The 19,693-nt window shown below is 40.4% G+C and overlaps 1 protein-coding gene across 2 annotated transcripts in view; it reads left to right on the forward strand.

Annotated features, from left to right (window-relative positions):
• Positions 1-18,727, forward strand: part of C5H14orf132 (chromosome 5 C14orf132 homolog) — a 40,853-nt gene extending 22,126 nt beyond the window's left edge. For both annotated transcript variants that reach the window (XM_030949665.1, XM_030949664.1), the window contains exon 2: positions 10,687-18,727. In XM_030949665.1, coding sequence (XP_030805525.1) covers positions 10,687-10,911 — 225 coding nt within the window. In that variant the 3' untranslated portion in view covers positions 10,912-18,727. The remainder of the gene's footprint in view (positions 1-10,686) is intronic.
• Positions 18,728-19,693: the final 966 nt, after the last annotated feature.

Here is a 19,693-nt window from a genome sequence, read left to right on the forward strand (position 1 = left end):
TTAAAGCACCTTAAAGGTATCCTGTAGCTGTTTTGCTGTTGCTCCTTTGCCAATATGAGGTTCAGGAGGCTCTGACCTTCAGCTTGCAGAGGAGCCTGTGCATTTACTCTGGCTCTCAGGCTGTGGAGGAATCCCACTGGACCCTGGAGCCAGCCCATTTCCTGATTACTTTTCAAAACCTTTTACCTAAAAGATTTTCAGCTGGTGCACTCTTCTGGTGGGGGGATTTCTTCGGTACCTAAACTGCAGCATACTCAGGAACAGCTGTCAAGTTCAGGGACAATAACATCTCTCTCCTGTTTATGTACTTTCAAAACATTTCTTCAAACATCCTGAGATCCTAAGACACCAGGGGAGTATGAACTTGCATCTTCCATCAGGCATGGGAGAATACAAAATCACTTCTCTCTCAACTGTTCCAGTTCTCCAGGCCAGCAGTGATTCCATAATTCATATTCCACTGAGTGAAATGAGAAGAAAATGCAAATACAATACATTTTGACTTTATTTTCTTTGTTCCCTGCTCAGCCTTCCATAACACAAGAATAACTGAACAAGCTTTTACAGAAATCACTTTTGGGTAGGAAAACATTACTTCCTGAGGAAAACTGTTACATATCTATGGCTTTAATTATCCTGAGCAGCCTCAAGAGTTCCAAGCACAAGTACTGAATTACAAACAGTTGTATAATAAATTAAACATTGTTTTGTACCCATCCTAAGTATCTCAGGCACTAAGGAGTGTTATTTTGCCTATACATATATAGACAGGCTTATCTAGAGAGAATCAATGCATAATTTATTATGTTTTTCTGTAATGTGCTCTGAACTGTTTGAACAATCTCAAACACAAGCACACAAACACAGATGGCTTGGCTGTTCTGTGTTTGTTTGGCATGATCAAGCTGTCATCAGCTGCTGTCTAGTTCAGCCACACTTAATCATCCCTTGATGGTCCTAGGACACAAGCAAAACCTGGGTTGTGAGTGTCTGGGTTTGTGAGAACATATGGAATATTTGGCTCTGATGCTGGCTGTTCTCACACTTTGATGAAGGTTTCTGCCCCCCCAAAGAGACAGTGAAATGTCCTGTATGGATTCTTCTCTTTTGCTTCAAAGCAAAGTAAACCAAGCTTATTTTAAGTCATTGTGAGTTCTGTTCCTGTCATGCCTGCTGATCATGCACCAAAGGGGAAGAGAAATACATGTTGCTTCTCTTCCTTGGGCTCTGCTGTGGGAACAGTAAATCCTAGAAGATGATTGAAATACTTGCTTGGTGGCACTGAGCTCCTAAGCACTCGAGATTGACATGTGATTGAGCTTTTATTTCTTCATGATATTCAATAAATAGTTAATGTTGGATGGAAATTTTCTTAGCCCAGTGAATGCTACTCTTCAAATACTAGAAACCATCAACATTATTTCACCTTCCAATTTTTATTCTCTTGTGTAATGTGTGATTGGCTCTCTCATGAGACAAAAAATGCAAGGCAATGGGATTAATTTTTAAGCAAATTGTGCCTCTTTAGTTATAAACTGCTACTTATAGAATGAGTTGAGAGGAATATGTAGTCTGTAGGTTGTTCAAGCCATATGTTGAGGCTAATATGCCTGATGGGATCACGATGGATGCCAGCCTGACACATGTTGGTATTCCATCAAATGAAGTGTATGCACTAGGGGCATTTGGCAGTCCTCCTTTCTTCCTGGAAGCAGCTCTCTATTTTGCTTGTTCTTTATGCTGGCTACCCTTAGCATCTCCAGACATGAAAAGGACTAGCATTGTGTCACTTTTTTCTCCATTTTTTGTCCATCTCAACTGGAATACCTTGTTTTTGTTGCCTCTCAGTCTTGTTGTGTGTCCTGAACTAGGTGCCAAGTACACAAGCAAAAATGTTTACAAAAATAGCCTTACATAAGGCATGAGAGATACCTCAAATATTCTCTCAGCATACCTCAGGCCTCCCCACTCTTTTGTTTGTGAAGATGTAATGCAACATGAGAATGAAAGGGAAAGAAAAAAATAAATAGGAAAAAATGTTGGATAAAAATGCTGCACAGCCAAAATAATATTTCACACATCATTACCAGTTTTCTCTCTCTGATGTTTTTTCAGAGACTCTGATAGAATATATAGGCTTAAGGAAAATAGTCTTTATGGAAGAAGTTGAATCTCTTAAATTGTTTTAATTTCCATTCTGAGGCTTTTTATTGGGTGCCTGCAAGTATTTTCCATGAGAGAATTAATCTCTGGAAGTCATCATAGAATAAAATTCCTCCCTGTGTGTTTGCATTATTACAGTGACCTAACTCTTATCATATTTGAAGATAGGTTCAAGGTGGCTATCCCAAAGATGCTGAAAATGAGGCATTTATGTTACATCATTAGGTACAGCTGAGCTGCAGTGGTAGTAATTACTTCTCTCAATAGATAAATGTATCCCAACTTGTCTTTGCAGTACAGCCAGTTGCTCTGTAACACAAGATACATGAGATTTATAGTTTGGAAGGTCTGAAAGCTTTTGAGTCTACATGGAATACTAAGTAATTTCTCTGATGAAATAGAGCTAAGCCTGTTAGTATGGCTTTGTTCAATCTCAGCCAATTAATTTTTCATGGGCTGTGTAGCAGGGATTGGAGGAACATGCAAGATTTTTTTTATTGCTCCTGGATTTTGGTTTGAGAAGTGGTCAGCATATGCAACATAGAGGAATTTCTGTGCAGTTATTTTTTTCCTCTAGAGGAATAAGATGATGTCCAAAATGCTGCATTCTCTCAGTTCCAGCTTCTAACACCTCCCCCTTAAAATTATTTTTAGTGTTTATGAAAAGCATCCTGATTACAAAATACTGAAGGATGCAGCAATTTACAAAATTGTTACTTTTGCCCATGCCTGAAGTCTAATGGTTTAAACAATTTTTCATCTCAAAGTAGTTCTACTTTTGAAACTGTCATTGCTTCCCTTGTTGAGAATGGCTGCCAATTCCCATCTCTCCACACGTCCCCCCACCCCCCTGGAGAACAGCCTAAGCATCTTGCTAGGCTAAGGGAGAGGGAGCAGAAGGAAAATTGAAATAATATGAAGGTCAGTCTCCTTCTTTGCTACCCAGAATCTTGGCCACATCAACAAATTGATAATGAGGCATCACCATTTTCTCAGAGATGAACAGGGCTGCAAAGATTACGGTGGAGGAAGGATCTAAGCAGCCCTTTTTCACTTTGAGAAATGGGATTAGGATTTGTTCAATTATTTTCCAATACATTTCTTTCTTGAGTTCTGCTCTTTGGCTTTCCATTTACACCCCATAATGTGGCTTTTCTGTTTGTGGTGGGAATGTCGTTTTCTCAGCAGATATGAAGTGCCATTACAATCAGCTTGTGTTACTCTTTATTTTTCTCTTTACCCTCTGGCACATGCTACTTACTCTCTGCATAAGAACTGAAACTGCCAATGATACTGTGCAGCCATGTGCTTCCTTATCCTGTCAGTGATACAGCCTTCTGTCCTTAAAGAAAAGCTGTCCCTTGGGACATCAAAACAATGTGCAAAGGTACTGTTCCTTTTCTCTCCCCAAGATTATTTTTTGGTTGGTTGATTGCTTGCTTGTTTACTTAATTCAAGGTGGTTTTTGTAATAGAGGAACTTTACACCAGAAAGAAATTGCCAGCCTGGATCAAAACAGGAGACAATTAAGTCCACTTAAACCCTGTAGTTTAGCTTTGAAGTCATCAATGCCAAACATTTTGGAAGCAGTGAGATAATCAGTACCTCTTTCTTTTCACGTGTTAGTAAAGTTTAAACTCAGAGGCTTGTTGTTTGAAGCTCTTCCAAAATGATGTTTTGTGTTAAATTGTTCCAGCTCTGCAAATTGCTCTTATCTCTAAAGGAATTCCTGTTCTCCCTGAGTTTCCCAGTGTGACTACACATGGTGTGAAGTGTCCTGTTTTTTCATTTTGGGAAATTGTAAACAGATTTTAATAGCTCCTACTGATGATAACACTGATGGTCAGTTTTATACCATCCCACTGAGGTTTTCCATTTTCATAAATGCTTGCCTTTCTGGGTCCCTCTGTTTATATATTTTCTTTTATGTTCATGTTCCCCAGGAAGCATTAAAGTTGTAGCTGCACATGGGGGCCAGACATCTTCTCCCCCACTGTGGTGTCCACAATAGAACATTGACATCAGTTGGATTAGATATAGGTCAGCTAGTGCTGCTCTTTTTGTAGTTGTTCCACAGACATTCAGATAGTTTAAAGCAGTCTGCTTGCCTGCCCTGCAGTCTTTCATTATATTCACCATTCCCTCCAATTTAAGGTATACAGATTCACAATATAAATTATGTGTTATTTGAATTTTTTTTCAATGCTGACAAAACTTGCTCTTTTCCTTGATGCATCATTGCTGGCATTGGCTGGAAAGAGAGGAGAAACTTTTGGGACCAGGGGTGGTATGAGAAACTTCTCTGTATCCTTTTGAGATTTGTCAGCTACTGTCAGCTTTTTTATTAAAAAGGCTTTTGTTTGTTCTCAGTCTTATGCACTTGGAAGATGAAATCCAGCAGCAGTTGGTCGAGAATAATAATTTAAAAGCAGTAGGGTTCTTTGAAATAAAAAAAGCCATTTCAACGAGGCACTAGGCAGATGTAAATTGCAGGAGTGGAATCACAGCATGTTTATCGTTAGGATATATTGGATGCTACCTATGCAGAAATATGAGAGTGAAAATTTCACTTATCTTCACACCAGTTGTCTGCACTCCTTTTTGCAGCTGATTCAGCAGGGGAGCTTTCCACAGGGAGGTGCTGCAGCCTGCACAGGACCTGTGCTCATAAAAGCAGTAGCTTAGGGCCAGCTGATCTAGCTGAGCTCACTTCCTTGTGGGAATACCTCAGTTAAGAGAAACCAGTTTCTACAGCCAAAAGCAAACTCAGAGTTGAAGTGTCTGCTGCAGCATCTTGGAACATCTTGGGTTGCTCCTTCCTAAACATCCAGACATCTGTTGATCAAGGCAACTCTTAGAATGTGTGATTCAACAGCAAGGCTCAGACCTCCAGCATCTGAGATACTGCTGGCATGGAACAACTTTGAATAGTACTATGAGCTACAAGGACAAAGACATCGTATCTAGCCTAGTGTGGATTGGAAAGCAGTGAAGGAAGTAATGCACAGGTCCTAGGAATAGAATGGATTGGAAGAAAAGCAGAGATTGATAAAATTGAAAGTTTTTAACAAGATTAAAATAACAGGTGAAATCCTGATGCCTCCATGTTATAGTGAAAATTTTCCATTGCCACTGGTAGGGGGAACATTTTGACAACTATATTTTGAAAATAAGCAGCTGTTTTTTTCTAAGCTTGTCAACCTAAGACTGTGATTTCAGGGTGAAGCAGGGATCTGAATCAATTAAAATGAGAATTTGAAGCTAAGTGCATAAAACATTTTCTTCCTTTTCAGAATTAGATATATTTAATTAAAATAAAGAGGATTGCCTTAGGCGGTGGCTAATTTTGTGTGTAGGTTTAATATGTTCAAAAGGATCCACTTGCAGTGAACATGAACAAGTCCTGATTGTCACAGTGCACACAACCTGCATTCTAAACAGCAGGATGATATTCTGGCAAACAGTGAACAGAAGAACTTGGTTCTCCAGATATTACCTGTAAATCAGTAATAGCCAATAGCACATCTTCATTTACAGTGTGTGTTTTAGATAAGAAGACTATATATGCATTTTTCTGTGACACAAGAGAATTACTGTGGACAGAATACTGGTCATGTGGGATATCTCTTTAGTAAAAAAAAATTATTTAAAAAGAGCTTAAGAATTAAGATGTTGTTATGGTGAATTTGTGAACCCATACATTGCTACTGCCTTTGGCAACTGTGTTAGATTAATTTATGACTGCAGGTGGAATGTTTTCAGACACAAATATGCACTGCAGTGATCACATGCTATCAGAGAAGAAGGAAATAATAATAATTTCATTTTATGTATTCAAATCATAACATCTTGTAAAAAGATGATATCTCAAATTTAACAAAAAAGAAACACTGGAAAGTTAGATATTCTGAAGTAGCAACATGGATTTTACAAAACAACACCTGAGTTGTGGTGACATTTCACCTGTTAGCATCCCATTCCTGGAGTGATGCTTGGGGAGACCAGAACAAAGATACAGCAGAGCTGTTAAAGCTGCTTCTGAGGTTTCTTAGTTTCTCACTAGAAGATTCAGCTGTGCTTTCAAATATCTATGCCTAATCTGGGTTCCCAACAAGGCAGCAACAGCCAAGTGTCACAATTCTCTAGCTGACTATGAAAAAATGTCAGACACCTGATTCTCAAAGAAATGGAGCAATGTTATTCCTAAGGGATGGATTCTATATGCAGCTGCTTAAGAATGCTGTCATACTTACAGCATCAGTGACTGGTACCTGACATGCTGTTTTTCATTCCTGTGGATCACTTTGGTTATAAAATAGGATTTTTCTGCTAACTAGAAGTGCCTTACAGAACTGTTCAAGGGCTGCTCTCCTCGTGACCCCAGAGCATGCCAGTGGGAGGTATTCGGCACAGTGGGTGTTCTCATTACCACTTGACATTTTGCTGTTTGGTTTTCTGCCTGTTGCTATTTAATGATTTCAATTCTTTCTTTGCCAGTCCCAGAAGCCATTTAGCAAGCAATGTACTATTACTGCTACTTAACAATGTCAACACAGTCTCTACGAAAGGAGTTTCATTTCCCAGTTAACCCTTTGCCCTGGCCTCCTCATCCTGTGCTCTTGGGGATTGTGGCAGCCTTGCCTGAACTGAATAAATACCCTCTGAGGCTAAACAGACTGCAGGTCACTCTAATGGCTGTGACATGGGTGAAGGTTTTGGATGATGTAAATTGGCATATATTTACTTTGCGGAGGCACAGGCAGAAAAATAGAGCAGTCACAGAGAGCACTGCAGGTTTCTGTCCTTAGCCTACTGTTAGTCACAAGCACTTCACAACTCCCATTAGTGTCAGGTCTGGAGGTCTCAAATAAGACTGCAGAGGGAAGATACTGTACCTTATGGGAGAATGAAGACATAAAGACTGAGGAGGAGATTCATTTCACTGAATTTAATCTACCAAAAAGATAGATTGCCATTGATACTAATCATCCCTCTCTCCTGTGGAGAGATGGCATATCTCCCAAGGATGACTTACATGACTCTAATCACTGAGCAAGCCTGACTGTTAAGTGGCACCAAGAGGCCAGATTGAGAAGGATGCTCAGCTTCAGATGAGATCAGATATAGTCTGGACAAGTTCATGGTAGCAAAATTCTATTTTTTTTGCAAGTTATTAAATCCATAGCAATGGTGTCTGGCTTATGAACTTCCTAAGCTAAAAACAGTCAGAGGCTGTGAGTTATGAAGGGGTAGTATGAGACATGTTTCTCCTGTTGTGCCGCTACTCTCCTAAGCATCTATTTATGGCCACTGTTGGAGCCACCCCCACCCAAGGGAGATGGACTTTCTCTCGGACACCATATGGCAGTTCCTCCTGCTCTTATGTGAGGCTGCTGGAGCAGTGAGAAGGGAGAATGCGCATTTAGCAAGAGATGATTTTTGCAAATGGGAAATTGGCAGGAAGGTTTATTTCCAGATCTGTGGTGAAGTGCTACTGACCTACAAACAGAAAAACTGGAATTCAGTCTTACAGAAAGAGCCTGTGCCAGGTGCTGAATGTCAGTCCTTTACACCAGGTCATCTCAAGCCTTTCAGAGATTCAGATGAGCTGTTTCACCATGTGCTCCCCTCAGATGGTGCAGACAGCTTGTTTGAGCCTTAGACAGTACAAGGAGATTCAGATTTGACATAATTTACAGCATGCTGTGTAGCTGTGCTGCTACACGGATGCGCCTGCCTTTGTGACAGCAGCAGGGGAACTGTCAGGGTGGAAACTTGTCATTTCAAATAACTTCTTGAGAGCACAGAATGTGTGGCCCAAAACCCAGGTATCAATCACCAGAACTGTGTTTGTGACCTCACACCATATTGGGTACATGCACATGTGTGTGTACCTCTATACTTGAGATGATCCAGTTGAAAGATTTTGCAGAATTGACTGTCCTAAATGCTGTTCGCATTAAAGTGGTTTGTTAAGGAGGCAAGCACCTCTGGTTGAGCATTTTGCTGCCAGTATGGTAAATGTATTCGTGTCATTTGGAGCAGAGATCTTTAATTAGAGTCTCTGTAGCTGTTACATGGCATCACTGCTGCATAAATACACTTCTGTTTGAAGTCAGAGCTGCCTTTTATGGCAATCTCTACATAAAAAGAAATTTTTATAAAACTGAGAAATGCTTTCCTTATCAAATCCCAAGACATAAAAAAAGGCCAGTGGAATTGGATTCAAGAGATAAGCTGGGCTTTTGAAATGGAAGCTTTTGCTCTCTTTTAAACCATACTGTGTTGAAATTGCCAGCAAAAATCTTTGATGCAGGGAGAACGTATGAGACTTTGCTTTTGCAATTTCCTGCTTGGTTTCTTGTAAACTGCTTTTGTCTAATCATATCTGATATCAAAGATAATTTTATTTTATGTAGATTAGGTAGCATGACATATCCACTGTGGTCTTTCATCATTCTCTGTTTAATTTTGAATGTGACATGATATTTTCTAGTACAGATGAAATTTGTTCAGCAGTCTGCTTTGAAAAAGAGCCTGTCTTTTATGTCTCTCTAAAACGTTACGCATGGCAAGCAAAAAAAATTACTTCATACTCAGACTATCAAAGTCTTTGGTGCTGTCTGTAGATTTCAGCCAGTATAGAGAGGAGAGATGGTTTATCCTCACATGCTGTCCATTTCAGCAGCCTCCACAGCACAGCTGCACACAGCCAGAATGGGTGTAGTTTGGTTCCAAAGGGAGAGGTTACTGAGAGAATCAAAATGCGATGCAGGAGATGAAAGACAGGGTGCTAAAAGAGATGATTTTTCAGCCCAGTGAGTATTTGACAGGGCAGTTTAGGGCTGAAGGTGTAGCAGTGTTCTGTGACATGGCTGAATGAAGGCAAGGCTTGTTCCTCTCTTATTCATAGGCTGTGGTGATTTCAGCAGTAGTGCTGAAGTTAGAGTAGAAGACAGCCCTGTTGAGAAAAGTGAAAAATAATACCAAAACCCCAAAGGCACTTACTAATAGAGTGTAAAACAGGAGATTGTGTGTAAAGTTTGGATGACAGCAGCAGCGTGGAAATCCTCCACTGAGGGAGGAGAGGTTGGCTGGTGTTGCAGTGAGGGTGTTTCTAAGGACAATATTCACAGATGTTTTCAGCTTTCCCTGAAGCCCTGGACTCACAGGGGAATGTAGGTAGCATGCACTGATGTCTAGGTTTTACTCATTGCTCAAGATCAAACCAATCATCTATGCTGTGATGGAATTTTGGCAGAGAAATTTAGACATATGACTCTGGGGTTTTTTTTATCCAATAAATATGTGGGTTTGTCTACCTATGTGCTACAGTCCTGACAGAGTTTGGTTAGGGAGTACTGCAGAGACTTGGGCTTTTCCATACCCCCCAGTGCTCATGGTTTTTTACAGGGTATTCAGAAACATGTGTCCTGAGCATTTATAGATATGTGAAATAGATGTTGTGCAGCTTTTTCTGAAACAAAGTCCTATACTTACATGAGACTTGGAGCCTGCACTCAGTGAGTCAGGGGAGATTCTTACAGCTCTGCATTCCCAAACATACAAGGGACAAAGATGGAAGCAAAAAGCTTTTGTGTGGACCTTTTTTAGTTGAAAATGGTCTTTGTACTGCAGTAGGTATCCTTCTCTTGCCTGAATAAGGAATCCATTCATTTGCAGAAGGATGTCATTTTATACTGCTATGTGGAGGTAAAATAGTTCTTGAACCCTGAAGAATATGTGTTGTGATCTAGGATGAAGTTGGAAAGACAACTGGAACATGTGAAAGGACACGGCTAAACAGTTTCTTCTTCCTTTACCTTTTGCAAAGTATATTGAGTAACTGTTACCTTACCCAGAACATTTTCTGGTGTGGAAAAACTTTTAGAAATCTGCCATTTACTGCATTGTGATAGAGCCTTTCAAAATCCATTTTGAAGTTTTCCGTTGTATCGATTTATAAGTCCTGGATTGTTGCAGTGCTGTGTTTTGCAAGTGAAGTTAGTGCACTGAGTACACCCCACCTCTTTTACAGTAAGAACTTTTTACATATCTCTACATAAGCCAAGAGTTTGCTTCTGAGTGATGCATAAGAGGAGGACAAATTCTCTGCATCAGATCCTCTCTGTGCTCGTGCAATGTCTTGCAGTGACATGATACCTTTGCTGGTAGTCACAAAACAATCCTGTTGCTATCAACTCAAATTCCGGTAATATGAGTGCTTTGTGTATATGGGTATCTCTTCTAAATGTATATGATTACTTAGGCTGACTTGAAGCCTGCATGCTAGCTCTTCTGTATATTGCATGTATTATATGTAGGTTTTCTTCAATAATATTGATTCCAACAGAAATGGGAGAAATATTATAGTCTGTGATATTCCTGACAGGTTAGCACCATGTACATGAAATCTCAGTAATTTTGCAAGTTAGCTAATGTTTAGTCTTTGATAATGACTTTGAGACTATGCAAAAGCAGATATTAGCTTTCAGTCTGATTCTGCCATGTTTCTCTTCACAGCTTCCTGTTATGGGAGGAGCCTTTATGGACTCACCCAACGAGGACTTTAGTACAGAGTACTCCCTGTTTAACTCATCAGCCAACGTCCATGCAGCTTCTTCCATGCAGAATCCACCAGAAGAGACATCCCGTTCTTCAAATGATGCCATATTGTTATGGATTGCAATAATAGCAACAATTGGAAATATTGTGGTTGTGGGAGTGGTGTATGCCTTCACCTTCTAGGATGACTGTCACTACAAACACTGGAAGATAGGAAATCTTCAACAGTATTTGTCATGTGTATGTATGTATGTATGTATGTATGTGTGTATATATACATGTATATCTCTATAAATACATATAACTAGAGACTTTGTTGATTAAGTGCTGCCACAGTCATGGAAATGAAATGCAAGTTAATCATCTTAAGTCTTGATGGCAGAAAGTTTGGATGCAAATTGTGTGGAGGTGACAGCTTTATTTGAGAACAGAGCCAATACCAGTTTTGTATAGAAATGTAATAAAAGAGAGATCAACTTGGGTATAGTAAATACAGAGAGATATTTATATAGAAAGTGCTTATTTTTTACTGTAGATTTTTCTAGCAGCTCTTCTGCAGTTTGTCAGCTTTTTTTGTGTGTGTGTCCATTTTTTACTGTGGTATAACGTTATATGGAATTGTTCCAGGTCATGTTTTCTGGACATCTTAATTTCCTTGATGGACCAAGTGGTTGGCATTGGCTCGGTTCTGATGAAGTCAAAGTTCATCATGTGTGGGTCTTCAGCATGGCTGTAGACTCCTGGGCTGCACTCAAAATCATCAGTCTCACAGCCATGACAGGCAGATGCAGGCTGTCTGTTACTTGCCTTCCAGTTTCAGTAACTGGAGCTGGTAATCAATACATTTATGCTGAACCTGCCTGCTGTTCAGGAGGAGGCACAGCTACTGCTGCTCTGCAGACCCTCTGAATTTCAGAGGAGAAGATGATAAACAGAATAGCAGCACAAGTTCCCATTTCTGTCTAGAGGTACTGGATTGCAGTGGTTTATATATGCATTCCTTCCAGGAAACAAAAGCCTAAAACCACACTTCTCATCTCACTGGACTGCAATCCAGATTTCTTACAGCAGCTGTGTGCTTTCATAAGGTTATTGATGTACCAAAAGAATGACGGAAAAATTGTAAAGCCTAATTAATAGTGAATATGTCTATGAGAAAGATAAAATTGAAAGAAAGCTTGGTCACTTCTGTGCTTATGCAGGGGTGAATTCAAGAGTCAGGTATGTCCTGGGGTAGAAACAATACAAGAAGAGTAATAAGTGTCAGATGTGCAAGTGCTTGTATCTCAGTATTAATATATCTCTAGGTTCTGGTGAGGGTCTTGGAAGAGATTTTTTTTTTATAGCTGGCTTTAGGTAATGACTCTGATTATCCTTTGGATTTGTTCCACTGAGAGGCAACATTTTTACTGCATTTTTTCCACGGGCAGTTCATTTTCAAGAGCTGTATCTTTTCGAGACAAGCTGTAGCTTTCCTTGCTTGAGAAATTGTAAAATCTTGAGAGAAGAAAAAAAAAATCACCACTGTGGGAAATCTTCCTTCACCCCCATAAAAATTAAGCAACCATACATAACATGTATGCACTTTGAGAGCAGCAGACAAATTCTTCTTCTGTGTCTGCATGTACTTTCTAGGTTCTCTGTCTCATGTACCTAATACCCTAATTCCAGAAAGCCTTGTCTGCAGGAACAGAGACTATTTTTGACACTTGCCTGCTACTGAGCTTGAGGCTGGGCTATGAGCTGCTGAATGTATAGAGAGGTTTGGATTTCCCACTTTTCTCTTTAAACCCATTTTCCTGCAGGGCTGGTGGACAGTTACTTGAATCAAAGCAGCATGCCCCAAATCAGTCTTTATAACCACTCAGCAGTCACTGTGTCTATTTTTTCCTTCTCTGTGAACTGTCCTTTAAAGCTAGGAAAGATGCAAACAGAGCTAGCAGTGGGGAGAAAATAAATTAGGTTATTTTGAGGCTGAGAAAAACAATTATAAACTTCTGTGTGTGTTGTTATTTCCCTGTTTGGAGGTAGGATTTTGTGAAGATGGTTGAGGACAGACAAGACCTATACTGGGAAAAAGTTTGAGAAGTCCAATCCTGGAAGATCAGAGGGAAAGAAAGCAAATTCTGTCCAATAAAATAACTGTAGTCTTAAGGATGATAGAAAAATTATGATTTTCATTTCTTAAAATAGCTATTAATTCCTTCATAGCCACAGGACAACAAAAAGCAGAGGAACTGCATAAATGATCTACCTTGTTTGTTTTTGCATCCCTTCTTATTCTTGCTGAGCAGAAAGGAAGCTGTTGGAAAGCTGCAGAGAAGTTTCCAGTGAAGAATTGAGCAGGACAAGGTCTGGTGTGTAAACATGTAGGATCTGTGAAAATGTTGCTTAATGTAATGTACTGTCCCCAACCATTTTCTGATATTCTGTTGCCTTTGTAATTGTATCAGTTACCATGGACTTATCTTCCTTGTTCCTGCAGGCTGTCTAGTTAGGCCAGATCCTGCAAGCATTTTGGCATAAAGAGCAAAACATTTCCGCCATGACTAAAACCAGTTTGACACGATGGTACTTGCCCAGTGGGATTATTCTGCTGCCTAATGAATTTGCCAGTGGAGTGCTTTGCTTAAATTTCCTAGAATATTAATCTTAGTGCAATTAGCAATGTTTGCATCTCTCTCTCAGAGCACTGGACTAAACTCTTCAACCATGAAGAAAAGCATTAGAGTGGGAACAGCAAAAAAAAACCAAAAAACACTGTTCTGCTACTGAAACCAAGTGACACTTTTGTGTTGCTTTTCCCAAAGAAAATGCCCTACTTTCATGTGAAACTGATAGTAATAGCAGGAGCCTTGGAAAACAATGAGTTCCACTCCTGCATCCAGATCATCATCATACATATTTTCACTGTTAGAGGCTGTGTTGTCAAGAAGGGCCAGACAAAACTTTAATTTAAGTAATTGGCTTGACAGGATGACATGGCAAGCTGGGTGCAAGCAGGCATTTCCTGCCTCATAGTTAAACTGCACACTAACTGTATAGCTTCTCTGTTGGGAGGAATAGTTACTTCTAGGATGCAGGTACAAGGATACTGCACATGAGTGTCTGTGTGGAATATTGTCAGGTGTATTGAAGATCCCCAGATTGCAGAGCTGGTTCAAGCTCTGCTCTACTTTGATAGTGACAATATGCACGCTGCATTTCTGGATGTTATGTTCTGGCTTCGTCCACTACAACCACTTCTCTCTTCTGGGAGGTTAGTGGAGGTTTAAATTAAACCATTGAAAAAGGGGACCAAGTCATCATTAAGTTCAGAGAAGCTACAGAGGGGAATGGAGCAGTGGCTGAGTGGGGGATGTTTCACAGGTATGGTCCTGTGAAATACGTTGCCTCTTGAGCTCTCAACATAGCTTGACTTGGAGCACTGTGGTTTCTCTGTTCCTTGGAGCCAGGCAGCTGGATAATTGATGTCACTCACTGAGGAGTGATGAGGAAGCCAAGCCCAGACACATTCCCCAGAGCTGTTTTCTGAAGCCTTTCTTTAGAAGAACAGGATTCTGTGCTTTGCTGAGCACTTTGTGTATGAACCTGAGAAAAGGATTCCACTTGAGCAGTGCTTCAATTAAAAATATCTAGCACAGATAGCAGTTACAAAATCCTGACTGCAGTTCATTCTGTGGGAGGTGAAGCAAACCACTTTCTATGTGCTCTATCTCTAGGGGTGTTTTACCTCCAGCTCTATTGTGCAACCTCATCATACAAACACAGGAAGCAACTTTGCCCTGCAAAGTTATCAGTGAGCCAAGGGAGACAAACTGGGGTGCCCTGATAATTCCCTTTTGGCCATGGCCTCTAGGGATCTATGGCAACATACCAAATAATCAAACTCCTTCTAAAGGTTTTTTTTTCTCAAAGCAGCCACCTGCTCGACACAGCAGCTGTGCAGCCACCACAGCAAAGAGACTAAAGGCTGAACAATTATTCAGGTGGGTGCAATGGCACATTAGAAAGGAGAACTGAGTGGGCAAACCCACTAGAGCTATTTCTGTCATATTTTTATCTGCAAGTAGGAGTCTGTGTTTGCCCACAGCATTAACAACCTGTATTTCTGTGTCAGCACACTTGCAAAGCTGAAAAACTGATTTTGAAATGGATGCAACAGTAGTAGCAGGGAGACTCATCTGCTACAAAAAAGGCATTTAGCCTTTTCAGTGGGCAGATGAGGTTATAGATAACTCAGAAGTAAAGAGGTCCCTGCTCCAAAATCCTCACTTGCAATAGGACTTGAGGGCAGTCAGCATCCCACCCAGCTGCTAAGCAGACTGTAATAATCAGCCCCAAATCAAGAGTGAATAGAAGCATCCAGCCATTATTGTCTTGCCCTGTACACCCATTTGAACATTAAAAAAAAAAATTCACCTTTGTGTCTGGGACCGAGTGAAAACAGGAGCCTCTAGTCTCTGGGTTGTTACGTATTTTGTCTATTATTAAAAGCTTTCATTTTGCTATACTCAAGTAATTCCAGTTGTTAATATCCTTTTCAAATTTCTCTGCAGGCTGCTGAGAGTTATTAATTTCATGTAGCACTGCCCATTTATCCAAGGTAGTTTGACTGAGTTTCCTGTGGCTAATCACAGAGTAGAATCTGGAAATTTGCTCTTTTTAGGTGTGATTTCCATTTGATGGAAATGTACTAAAGATCAGAATCCCAGATCAAAATGCATCTGTGCCTTTGGAACATTCAGAGCTCTGGAGAATTGGATTTCATGTGATTAATGTGCAGGAAGGAAAGGGCAGTGAGGTCCCTGGTGATAATGTCAGCCATGAGGGTTCTGAGGCAGGGCTGAGTGGTTCATTAGCTGCTGCTGTGTCCCTCTGAGCCCTGCTGGCTCCCTGGACACACAGCCAGGGCTGAGTGGGAGCTGAACCTCCAGGTACAGCACGTCCCTCCTCCCCTCACAGCCTGCTAATCCTCAGGGAAACAAGCATTTGTTCTAGTCCCAGAAGAGCCAGAGATCAATATTCTGTTAGCTGCATTGTTCCTGGTACATGGTTCAGTCACCATAAGGTCAAAAGAGGGGTGGTTTAACATGCATTTAGCCCTTTACCCCTTGTCTGAGAATGTCCTAAAGCAATCAAGGCATCCCGAGCCTTAAAATCTCCTACTGCCCTTTATCTGACACTAACCTTTTGTGTTTCCTCATACAACCCATCTTTGCCTTTTATCTCATCTTTTCAGCACAAAACAGGGAAAATTAAGTCACCACTATGCTCTTCTCTGGACATGTAGGGAACTCCTAACAGCTATGTACCAGCCGTGTCCCATTTTAATTTGTGGTTCTTCAGGCACAAATAAAGAAGAAAGTGTCCAATTACCTACATAAGCAGTTCCAGGGAAATATTTGCCTTTGCAGAACAAAATGCATGACAATTTTATCTCATTCTGACCTGTCCCAGAGCATTTACACTGAAACAACATGTGCAGAACTACTTTTGCTGGTTTGGAAATTATACCAACACAGCCATGGACTGGAAAAGAAAACTCTGATAAGACAAACATGTCACAATATCTCAAGGACATGTGTCTAAGGCAGTTTTTCCTGAGTGACATAGGCAGACTTGAGCTGTTGGTAGCAAGGCCCTTTTGTGTGAGCTCAAATAGTCTCCCTCTTCTGGAATTCTTGGGAGCTTGTGCCACACATTCTGTCTTTCCCAGGCTACTATTTTCAGTTGTAGAAAATACTCTAAAACGTTCCTGTGTTAGTAGAATACATATAGGATTTACCTCCCAAAGCTCTGCTTAGTCCTCCTGCAAAAGCAAAACCAACCCTATTTTCTTAAGCATGGAACATCAATGAGTCAAGTATCATCTGTACAGCAGCATTGTCTCATTTTAATCTTCTGTTTTCTGCCAGTAGGTCTCAAAGGAGATGTTACTATTGTCCAGACTTTAAAGATGCTGAGAAAAGAAACAAGCAAGAGAATCACAGAATCTCTCCAAAGTCACTGCCCAATCCTTTAGGCCTTATCATTCCTCATTCCTCCCCATATTACCCTTGAACTCACATCCATCTCTTTAAACTCACTGTCACCATCACATAGTCTCTATGCCTTCATTTTATTTCTCCCCTTGTCTTTGCTGTATTCTTTTCATTCCTTGGTATGAGAGCATTTGGAAGCCAGCAGGGCTCTTCAGCCCTTTGTAGCCAGCTCCTTGGCTGACCTCTGAGAGTAAAGTTAGGGATCAGAAAGGACATTCCACAGTGAGGGCAAAGAACAGCGACACAAGGCCTCTTCTTGGGAGAAAATCTTAATCATTATCTGCCTTAGCAAACCACAAAGTGTTTGCCCTAAGCAGAAGGGCAAGAGGGGGCCATGAAGCTTGGTAACTGTGTTGTCAGTATCCATACAATGCAAAGTTACCTTTCAAAAATTCAGACTGTATAGATACACTGCACTGTTCTGCAGCCAGCACTTACTGAGCTTTTCCCAACCCAAAAATCCTTTGTTTTTTTGGCAGATCAGAATCAGTGGTAATGCTCTTGGGGTCAGGGGAGGGCAGTGGGAGTGGGCCCTAAGGAGAACAGAAAAGCTCCATGTGATTTAGTGTGGGGTCAGGGCCGTTAAAGAGCAGCCTATTCAGTAAAGAAAAACAGGCACAATGTGCTAAGCTATTTCAAATCTAATCACACCTGCAGTTCTCAGACACACAGCCAAGCTGCTACAGCCAGATTGAGCATTTAGAAATGCCATTGTACCCAAAGGAAAGCACATTCTTCTGCCAGAACTGAGGGAGCTCTGCAGCCTGGTGTTCTGGGAGCTTCCTGAGCTGCAGCCATTACCGATATCGCATTTCCTGAGGAGTTCACTCCCACCAATGAACAAATAACATTGAACTCTTTCAAGTCTAGGCCTAAAACCCATCTCAGCTGCTGCCTTCATAAGGATGATTGAAGTTCCTGAGCCTGCACGCTGCTCCATCTAGAGGGACCTTTGCCTCCACCTGGAGTCAACTGCATTAATAACACTTCTTCTGTACTTCTGACATCTGCTTCACTGGATCGGTTTGCAGGACTAGCCGTGGGTTGCTGGGGTTTTATTTTAAATATGTCTGTAATTTCCTAATCAAAAGCAAGAAAGAAAGCAGAATGCTGTATTTTTTAAATGAGAAGGTAATAAAACCAAGTCTGAATATTTTGATAGATATGCTGGAAGGGTATATAATGTAGTAAACAGTTGCACTATTTTTTCCTATTATGAGTACCCGACCTGAGAAATATCTGTTCTTTCTCTAAGTAAGTCCTCTTCCAGTTCTGAAGTTTGAGAGTGGAGTACAAAGTCTCAGTGAAATGTGAAGCTTATGTAAATAAATCTGGTAGTTAGCTTTGTGAGGTAGCCTATTACGTTTGTTTTTCAGTTATCTCAAATACTGCCTAATTATTTGGGGCTTTTTTCTCCCAAAAAAAAGCTAAATAGTGACACTTCTGAAAGCATCTGTGCTTCACACAAAATCACAGTCATATGGAAATTATATTCTTCAGTTAATGTAAAGAAGCTTTACAGGAGCCCTTTAGTATACACTGTTACTTTTTCTTAATAATCCTGAACAATTTAATTCTCCTGTGCTTTCTCTCTGCTACCCTGTTTTGTACACTATCAGGTTTGCAGGGATTCTCTGTATTGTTTTTGTAGTACATGGGTTGGTTTCTAGAAAAACCTTTACTGTTGTAATCATTGTTCTTGGATCGTGGAGCTCTATCTGTACAGACAAAAACAACTTTAAAAATGCCCTCTACTTTCTCCAAGTTTACTGTAATTAGCAAGTTTAGTTAAGAGAAATGTATTCTTTTAAGCTCCTGTTATGTTCTTTTCCAGTTATTGACTGCTTTCACTATATGTGTACTAGTACTGGTTCATTCCTTTACTATGGTGAAAATGACAAGTTTTGTTAATATCAGATGGAAATTGTGGTTTTGGATAAAGTTCTTCAAATTGATAATGGTGTGCGATTTTTCATTTTGTTCTCAGTTCACTTGAGAGTAGTTAGAAGTCTGGAATTGCAGTTATTTAATTATTGCCTCCAGTGGTACTCTGACACTAGTTATTTCTTGCAATTGACAAATCTGCATGATTCAGTACCCTTGGGAAATGATCTCTATTGAATGTGTGGCATGGAATAGTACTGTGGCTATTTCTACAGAAATGCATTTACTGGCTCTCAAAGTCCAAGAAGTGCCTCAGCACATCTGGGAGCCCAAAAAAGGTCTTGTTTTCTTCAAACATTAGCTCAGAATTCCTTACCCCAGAGCCCTCGTGTCGCTGCTCTCTGCCCGTTCTCTCCCCGGCTGAGCTTGGCCGTCCTGACCCCCAGAGCTGTGCAGGGGCCTTTGTGGCTGTGGCCCCAAAATCCTCACCAAAGGCTGCTGGGGAACTAAAGGGGGCACCAGACCTTGCTGCAGGATGTCCAGCAAGCCTCACCAAGGCAGATAGTGGCAATAGGAAGAAAGTAAAACATTTAGCTTTGCTAATGCAATGCAGCATACAGATTATTATGGGCCTTTCCTTATGATTCTCCTAAAGGGATTCAATGAGGCAAGTTGAGTTTAGATCTGCCGAAAGAATGGCAAAAGGACATGCTAAGGCACCTCTTAAGCACTATTTAAAATAACAAAAATTATTTACCTTTGAATGTAGCAAATTCAGTTCATGAAGATGCATGAACCAATCCTGATAGCAAGTCTGACAAAAATTCAATTAAAAAAAAAAAAAGGCATGTTTTATCCAGCCCCAGTCTTTATCAATCTAGCAGCATTACATATTCCAGAATTTACCCATCAGAATGTAAGGCAGTGTAATTGCTACACTACAGCAATATCTAATTATAATTCATTTTTCCATTGCAACTTTGGAATCATGCAAGTCACATTTCTGTTCATTTCTGAATTCTGCAAAATATTAAGAA

The sequence above is a fragment of the Camarhynchus parvulus genome, chromosome 5 (genome assembly GCF_901933205.1).
Source record: "Camarhynchus parvulus chromosome 5, STF_HiC, whole genome shotgun sequence".
Taxonomy (NCBI): domain Eukaryota; kingdom Metazoa; phylum Chordata; class Aves; order Passeriformes; family Thraupidae; genus Camarhynchus; species Camarhynchus parvulus.